Source organism: Crocuta crocuta, unplaced genomic scaffold, assembly GCF_008692635.1.
Source record: "Crocuta crocuta isolate KB4526 unplaced genomic scaffold, BGI_CrCroc_1.0 scaffold30, whole genome shotgun sequence".
In the NCBI taxonomy this organism is placed as follows: domain Eukaryota; kingdom Metazoa; phylum Chordata; class Mammalia; order Carnivora; family Hyaenidae; genus Crocuta; species Crocuta crocuta.
The window spans coordinates 13053523-13061772 of NW_027528345.1; the positions used below are offsets into that span (position 1 = coordinate 13053523).

At 47.9% G+C, this 8250-nt stretch overlaps 1 protein-coding gene across 5 annotated transcripts in view; it reads left to right on the plus strand.

Annotated features, from left to right (window-relative positions):
- Window positions 1-6878, plus strand: part of ZNF740 (zinc finger protein 740) — a 7292-nt gene extending 414 nt beyond the window's left edge. The window contains exons 2-7 of one of the 5 annotated variants that reach the window (XM_077753467.1): window positions 660-973; window positions 3791-3940; window positions 4284-4373; window positions 4819-4942; window positions 5248-5366; window positions 6337-6878. In XM_077753467.1, coding sequence (XP_077609593.1) covers window positions 965-973; window positions 3791-3940; window positions 4284-4373; window positions 4819-4942; window positions 5248-5366; window positions 6337-6426 — 582 coding nt within the window. In that variant the 5' untranslated portion in view covers window positions 660-964 and the 3' untranslated portion in view covers window positions 6427-6878. Of the gene's footprint in view, window positions 1-659; window positions 1174-1309; window positions 1398-3790; window positions 3941-4283; window positions 4374-4818; window positions 4943-5247; window positions 6061-6336 lie in introns of those variants that run through there. The other 4 variants (XM_077753465.1, XM_077753466.1, XM_077753464.1 and 1 more) reach the window with 4 other exon arrangements.
- The last annotated feature ends 1372 nt before the right edge of the window (window positions 6879-8250 follow it).

Consider the following 8250-nt stretch of genomic DNA (forward strand, 5'->3'; position numbering starts at 1 on the left):
TGGGGGAGAGGGTTTGCTTGGCGGGGACGCGGGCGCGAGCACGCACCTCGCGCGCTCCTCGGCGCTCTCCTCCGGCTTCGTGCGGTGGGGCGCTGCGGCTGGGTGGCTGACTGGCAGGCTGGAGGAGGCGGAGGGAGGGGACGCGCAGANTGCCTGCCCTCCACCTCCGCAGCGAGTTTCCGTACCTTCGGGCGGACTCGGAGAACGCGCACGTGTGGGCCGGCCCGGCGCACACTGCCAGTCCGGTTGCCGCCTGCCGCTGGAGCGTCCGGCGATAGTCGCCGGGCTTTCCTCCACCCCGGTTCTGGCCTCCTTAATAGAGTGCGAGGTTCGCGGGCCGGCCCACTGGGCACAAAAGCCCCGAGGGGCCTCCGCCCCCTTCTGTTCCTAAGATGGCAAATCCGAGCAGTTGGCCTGTTGCGGCAGTTCCTCATGAGAGGCCCCAATTACTTTTACTCCTGTTGGCAGCTCCTCTTTGCCCAGGAGACCAGTTTCTACTCCTGACCTAGAAAGAAAACTCTGCTTGACTAATGGCCTCTTTCTGAGGTTCACAGAGAGCGCCCAACAAAAGAAAAAAAAACGATGAAAGTTCAGCCTACCCCAGGAGATACGGTCTGAGAATGTTGCACCTAACAGCCCCATTTCCTTTCTGGTTTCAGGTTTCTGAAACAGATTGTGGACGTCAGCGAGAGGATTCCGTTGGAAAACCAAGACTGGCAAGCTTTTTCTTCAGACCATAGGCAGGAGCCAGGCAGAGTCCAGGGATTCTCCGAACATCCATCTTCCCCTTGGAGGACACTAAATTCTGTTTGAAGACAAAGGCAGTTCAACATGGCAGCAGGACTGAAGGGACATGAAGGAGTTGTTACAGTGATTTGGTGACAGTTTCTTCAAACAACAGTGTCTTAGGCAAGGTGGATCGAGAAACTCCTGAACTTTTGGGTTGCATAAGTGAGAAATCAGCATGGCTCAGGTAAAAAGCTATAGAGTCCTCCTCCTTCAAGATCACTGGGAAGCGTGTTTGCAGTTTCACTCTTGAATGCTGCCTTAGTCAACATATTGACCAACCCAGTGAGCCAAGCTCTGTATTAAGCACCAGGGGGAGATCTAGAGGAAGGAAAGGAGACAGGCCACAGCCCCTGCCTTCAGGGAGCTTCCAGTCAAATGAAGGAGGTAGGCTATTCTGCATCACAGGCACCGATGGGACACTTGCAAAACAACTGAGCTTACACTTGGTACATTAAGCGCTGAGGGGCATGAGGGAGTGAACAGTCTGGTGAATGCTTCATTTGTTTTTTTTTCCCAACAGGAATTAATTGAACTCCTGTTACATGCAAGGCATTGTGCGGGGGATACAAAGATGAATAAGATTGTCCCTGTCCCCAGCAAGCTTCCAGGCTAGTTGGGGCGGGGGGGAGGGGGGAAATGAAGAAACAGTTTATTATGTATCTTTATGTTCACAATACCTGGCGTCGTGGTTGGTTAGCTGTAGAGACTCAATGAATCTGTTGATTGAAGGAACGTGCAATAATAGAAGTATGTACACTGTAGAGAAGGGTACCTTTGGCTGGGTGGAAAAAAGCAGATGGAACTTGAAGGACACAGAGGATTTTGCTAGAAAAACAAGCAGAACAGGGCAGTCAGACAAGAACTGCGTGGTCAGAGACTTAGAAGCATGGGAGAATGAGACGTTAGGAGCACTACAGGTAGGTTAACCTGCCAGTTAAGCAGGAAAGGTTTCAAATGGGCGAGGGGGATGGGATAGGTAACGCTAGACAGAAAAGTTAGGGTGAGGGAGTTGTTTCCTGGAGAAGTAAGAGTATAATCCAAGGGCTTTTTATTCTCTGCTAAGGAATTAGACTGTATTCTGTAAGGAATGGGAAATCTCTGAAGAATGTTAAGCAGCAGAGTGATGTCAGGTCAGTGTATTTAGAAAGTACTTGTCGCTGTGAGGGTACAGGTTGGATTGGAGAGACAAGATGATGTGATAGGTTATTGTAAGCCTGGATGGCAAAGCCATGTACAGGCATCCCCAGAGTTTCTCCCAGCTTTCTTCCAAGGACCCTTCCCTCCCAGTCTCACCAGGATGGCAGCCTGATTACAGTATAATTGGCTTTCTTTCAGCTGCATGCATAGCTTCCTCCTTTCCATGCAGATTAGGAGCCCTTCAGTTTCTTCTTCCTTTGTTTGCAACCCACTTCACGGCATCATGTTCACTCTTGTTCTGAGAACATTGCCTTTCACTAATCACTAACTGGGCACCGCTAGACATTTATGCCTTAGTTTCATTCCCATCAACCCCATGAGAGTAGCTACTCTCATCAACATTTTGCATGTAAGGAAACAGGCCTAAAGAGGTAGAGTAATTTGCCCAAGATTATACAGTACAGATGTCAGAGCTAAGCTTTTCACCTGTAAACTTTTCTGTCCAAAGTTCTAGAAGAAAAGAGAAGGGGTCCTAGGATATACTAAAAGGAATTTCTTTTTTTTTTTTTTTTTTAATGTTTGTTTATTTTTGAGAGAGCACAAGCGGGGGAGGGGCAGAGAGAGAGAGAGATGGAGACACAGAATCCGAAACAGGCTGTAAGCACAGAGCCCAATGTCTGACGTGAGGCTTGAACTTGGGACTGGTGAGATCATGACCTGAGCTGAAGTCAGATGTTCAGTGGACTGAATGACCCAGGCACCCCTGAAAGGAATTTTTTTTTAAAACTTTTTTTTAATTTTTAAAAATTTATTTCGGAGAGAGAGAGAGAGACACAGCGTGAGCAGAGGAGGGGCAGAGAGAGAGGGAGACACAGAATTGGAAGCAGGCTCCAGGCTCTGAGCTAGCTGCCAGCAGAGCCCGACGCGGGGCTCAAACCCACGAACCATGAGATCATGACCTGAGCCGAAGTCGGACGTTCAACTGACTGAGCCACCCAGGCGCTCCTGAAAGGAATTTTTTAAATAAATCACTTGTGGAAGTTTGCTGACCAACTGTTTTTTTAAAGTGTTTCTTCCAGAAAAAAAAGCATTTCTTCAGTAAGAAAAGTAGATTCTCTAGTGCTGGCTAGACCAGGTCAGTTAGAAGAATGTAGCCATAAAAAGAGGATATTTTCTTAACCATCCCTTGTTTAAGTATTGTTTAAACTGTATATAGAGCAGAGAAGGAAAATCTATGGAGATGCACACAGATAAATGATTTTGGGAGTCAAGAGAAAGTGATATTCAACCCTAAAATTCTTCCAAATGATTTAATTTTTATATCTCTTAAAACTGACAACACTTAGTTTAAAATCTAAAGGGAGGAATGACCTAATTTTACTGATAAGCATGTTTGTGGAACCTGATAGAATATGTATTTGGCCCCAGTGAGGTCTGCTGATCATAATTGGGCTCTGAAGCGGCTGTTGAGAGAGGAAGGAGGAAAGTCTGCTAGAAATCTCCCATTTCAATGAGTCAGCTGGGCAGACCTTCATGCCCATTCACAAGGCCTAGAAATAACCCAGTAACGAGTAGACACGCCACACACCATACCTAGCACACTGCTGATGCTAAAAGTATCAATATTTGGTTATTCGCTTGATGTAGATCTAAATGCCGATGAATGACAAAATAAGTAATTTGTTCCTGGTGAGGTGAGTTAGGGAGGACTCTTGAAGGAAGCAGAGTTTCGCAGTAAGAGGGACACTCCCTAGAGAAGCAGTTTGTTTGTGGCTGGGTGTAAAAGGTAGTTCTGTCGAGGATGGCAACCTGTTTTTGCCCTGCCCTGCTAGGTGACCTGACACCTCATCTCCTTTCAACTTAGGCAAGTCTCCTGGCTTGTGAAGGCCTAGCAGGTGTGAGTTTGGTTCCCACTGCAGCCAGCAAGAAGATGATGCTGAGCCAGATTGCCAGCAAGCAGGCCGAGAACGGAGAGCGGGCAGGTAGCCCTGATGTGCTGAGGTGCTCAAGTCAGGTACCGCCTTTGAGTCCGTCGTGGCACCTGGGGATTGGGTGGCCCAAGCTCTGCCAGGAGGTGCTAAGCTCTGATTCTTCGGTGCTTCTGTGTAGGAAACTGGGGAAAAAGGACCCAGCTGGGGAGTGAATGAATGTGGGTATTTTACAGAGAGAAGGAAGGTCTTTTCTATACCTACAACCCTTAACACCATAGTACTTGGAGAGGAAATGGATGAGTATCTTCTTTAAACCTTTGGGGCAGGTGGTTATTCTGATTTATAACTTGCCTGAAAGCAGCATTTGGTTTCCAGTCTTTGTGTTCTGAGGTAGACTGTGAGTTTAGATTTGATTTGTTTTCAAAGGGCCACCGAAAAGACAGCGATAAGTCCCGGAGTCGCAAAGATGATGACAGCTTGGCTGAAGCCTCTCATTCAAAGAAGACTGTTAAAAAGGCAGGTAATGGGGTAATCCCCAAATTGGTACCATTTTGTAATGGGGTAATCCTCCTCCTCTTCCCTCTGTGGTTCAACCTGGAGCTTTACCTAGGTGTTTGGTCACTCATAGCCAGTGAGTGTGTCACTCAGAGTTCATCCATAGACCACTTTGGTATTTGATCTCTGCCCTCTCTGGAACATCCTTTGTAAGAGTAGGAGGGTCAGGGAAGCATGGGCTCCTGGGGCAAAAGGGCAGGCAGATCCCCCCTCAGGTCGAGTTTGATGGGGCCAGACAGCTTACTCATGCCCACCCCCTTCTTCAGAGGGTCTCTTCAAGCAGTCTGGGAGATGGCAACACCAGAGAGATTACTTTGTCCAGCAACTGGAAATTGATCCAGATTAGAATGGGGGCAAAAAGGAGGCAGAGGGATAGCCTTATGACATGCCTGATTATTGCCCCCAGGTGGTGGTAGTGGAACAAAATGGTTCTTTTCAAGTAAAGATTCCCAAAAATTTTATTTGTGAACACTGCTTTGGAGCCTTTAGGAGCAGTTACCACCTCAAGAGGCACATCCTTATTCATACTGGTAAGTCTTTTGCTCATATTTTCAGAGGAGAATAGTTTATGATTTGTATTGTGCATGTGTATGTAGCTCTTGTTGGGTTTGTTTTAAAGGCTGAGTATTAGAAATAGAGGAAGAAGGTGAGTGAATGGGCTAGAGAAATTGCGTGATTCTGTTACAGTCTAGTGCCACTGAGACCAGCAGTTTTGAGGATCTTCCCCATTAGGTGTTAGTACATGGCTAAAAATTAAAATTTCTGGGAAAACACCTGGAATGAAGTCCCTGCCATGTGTACCTCCTGATACTAATTTTCTCTCCACCTCGGCCAGGTGAGAAGCCATTTGAGTGTGATATATGTGATATGCGCTTCATCCAGAAATACCACCTGGAGCGTCACAAGCGTGTGCACAGTGGTGAAAAGCCCTACCAGTGTGAACGGTGTCATCAGGTAAGCTCACATGTCATCCATCCACCCCACACATTGACTTTTCCTTCACCAGGAACCAGGGCCAGTTCCCATCCCCTACCCAACAAGGGACCACCTAGTATTCCTGGCCATGAGAGAGTAAGTACCTCAGGGGAGGTATGTCCCTCTGGCCTTAGGCAGCTGATCATGGGGAGGGGCCATAAGAATAACTGTAGTAACAGTAGCATTTCTTGAGGATTTACTTTGTGCCGGGCACTGTGAGAGCATATTTGACATAGATTATTTTATTTAATCTTCATGTTAACTCCATAAACTAGCTGTGTTGCTGTCATTTCACATATGGGGAAATTGAGATTTAAAGAGGTTTAGTTTCCTAAGGATACAGCAGATCAAGGGCAGAGCCAAGCTTCAGTCAAACTTTGGGGGTGGTGCTCCTGGAAGAAGAAACATAATCGCTGCCTTGGGGGTCAGTATCTGATCTGATGAGAATGTAAGAACTAGGACCAAAACAAGACAAGAACAAAAGATGAGAAATGATAACAACTAACATTTCCTGTTTGCTTTGTTCCGTCCTCTTAAACCGGATCTCAAAATACTAGAATAAAAGCTCCAGGAGGCAGAGATTTTGCCCCTCTGGCTCTCCACTCTATCCTCAGCCCCAAGAACTGTACCTGCCTTGAGACAGACATTCAATAAATATTGGATGAATAAAGCAGCCGTTCTGTGAGGAGGTACTTTTAGCCCCATTATAGATGAGTGTACAGATTGAGCATTGTTAGCTACCTTGTCCAAGATTGCACAGCTCCTAAGTGGTAGAGCCAGGAATCAGACTTGAGAGCTTGCATTCTTAACCAGCGTGTGCCCCTGCCATCTGTATCGTTGCTGAGGGCATGTGGAATGGGACGTGTGCCTCCCGTGTGGGGAGGACAGAGCTAGCCAACAGGTAGCTGAGTTTCTCCTCTCCAGCACTTAATCCTTCCTTTCTTCTCAGTGTTTTTCTCGGACAGATCGATTACTCAGACACAAACGGATGTGCCAAGGGTGCCAGTCCAAGACTTCCGACGGGCAGTTTTCTCTATAGGCGCAAGGGGCCCTGGGTGGTGGGAGTGATCAGAAGAATTTACCGAAGAGCGCACCCCCTCTGGTCTGATGGTCCCACCACCACCCCGTCTGTACCTGTCCCCCCTCCTGGAGGAGTGGACCCAGGAGACCAGAAGAGTGCATCAGGGGACAGCAGCCTCAGAGCCTCAGCTCTGTAAATAATCTGAGACTATGAGTATCTCGGGGAAGTTCCTACAGCATTCCTGGGTAGGGAAGCTAGTCCCTGGACCCTTGGCTGAGGTTATAGGTGGGGACTCAAGGTACTGGACCAAGACTGGTGTGGCTCCCACAACCTTGGACTCCAGCTGGCAGCTGAAATGGAAAGGATTGGGGAGAGGGATTTGTTTGTTTGTCCTATTCTTGTTTTTGTTTATTCAAAAGCAATTTTAGCAGGTACACTGTGGATAAAGGTAAATTAGAGCCCTGGTCAAAGCAGGGACTATGGCTGGTCCAGTCCTCCCCAAAATTGAGTTTTTAGTTGCAGTTGATCCTCAGTGTTCCGCAGCCCTGCACCTCACTTCCTGTTTGAAGGAGAGTAGGATCAGGGATGGCAGCTGAGCTTACTTTGGCCTCCTTATACACTGTAGGGACAGAAGGAAGAATGGTGGGAGGAGCAGACGAGGGCTGGGTCCAACTGGCGTGGACAGGTACCTCTTATTTCCTTCAGGAAAGAGCAAGAATTGTGCCCAGGGCTGATGTAATGGCCCAGGCCACACTGGTACCTAATGGGGTCAGCTCAAGTGCCTTTTGGAGGAAACTTGGGTGAGAGTGGCCCATGAAGCCCTTTCGTGCCCTTTTTGGGCACTTGATCTTGGATATAGTTTGTGGCTACCTCGCTGCCATTGACTCCTGAGCCAGACAAAGGTGTTGAGCAGGTAGTCATGGATATCAAAGTGGGCTCTCTCTCCTTGTGCCCTCTTAGGAACCACCCGAGACTAGTCCCAAGTTGGGCAACAGCAGTTCAAGAAACAAAGGAGTTTGGTGTCCCCTGACATGAGTGTTGAGCAGTGTGAGCTGCTTTCCCTGCCCAAGTCCTATCACTGTATTCAGGTAAAGGAGATAGGGGTGTGGCTTTTGGTCCCAAAGAACAAGATCTTGGCTTCCTTCTTAATGGCCATCCCTACCTGACAAAGAATGCGGGGGAGGGAGGTGCTGCGGAGAAAGGACTGAGGAGGAAACCTTGTGTGGGTTTTATTCTTAACTGTATTCTTTGCTCCTCTCTGCGCCAACACCACCACCTTATCTGCCCCCCAAAAAGTGATCAGGGGTATATGTGTGCGCATGCGCACACTTGCGCATGAGTGTGTCCATTCACGTGTGTGCTTGTGTTTGTATGCTTGGAGATGGCATATTATTGAGCCAAACCCTTTTCTGGCCCTCAGAGGAGGATGAGCATAAAGTAGCCTCCCACCCACCCCCGAATCTGAAGGGTGCTTGAGGTCCCAGCAGGAGCTGAGGAGCTCAGTTTAAGGGACTGAAGGGCTTTGTTTTGGAGGGGTTTTTTTAGATTGATTTAACAGGCTGGTTAGGGTGTTTAACCCAAGCCAGAGCTTGTGAACATGAATTTTCTAAAGTGAAATAAAAACCCTCTTCCTGCTATGGAGGGTTCAGGGGGTTGATTGACGCCCACTGGCCTGCCCTGACCTGTGGGGGGAGTAATCATGGATGCTTGGTGAACCTGACCAAGGTGTCAGTGGGGAACTGAGATAGCAACTCCAGAAGTGTGATTTCATTTCCTACAAAATGTAGGGAACAGCAGCGGAAAACTCCTAGCTGTTACCTAATCAGGAGGAGATGGCTTGCG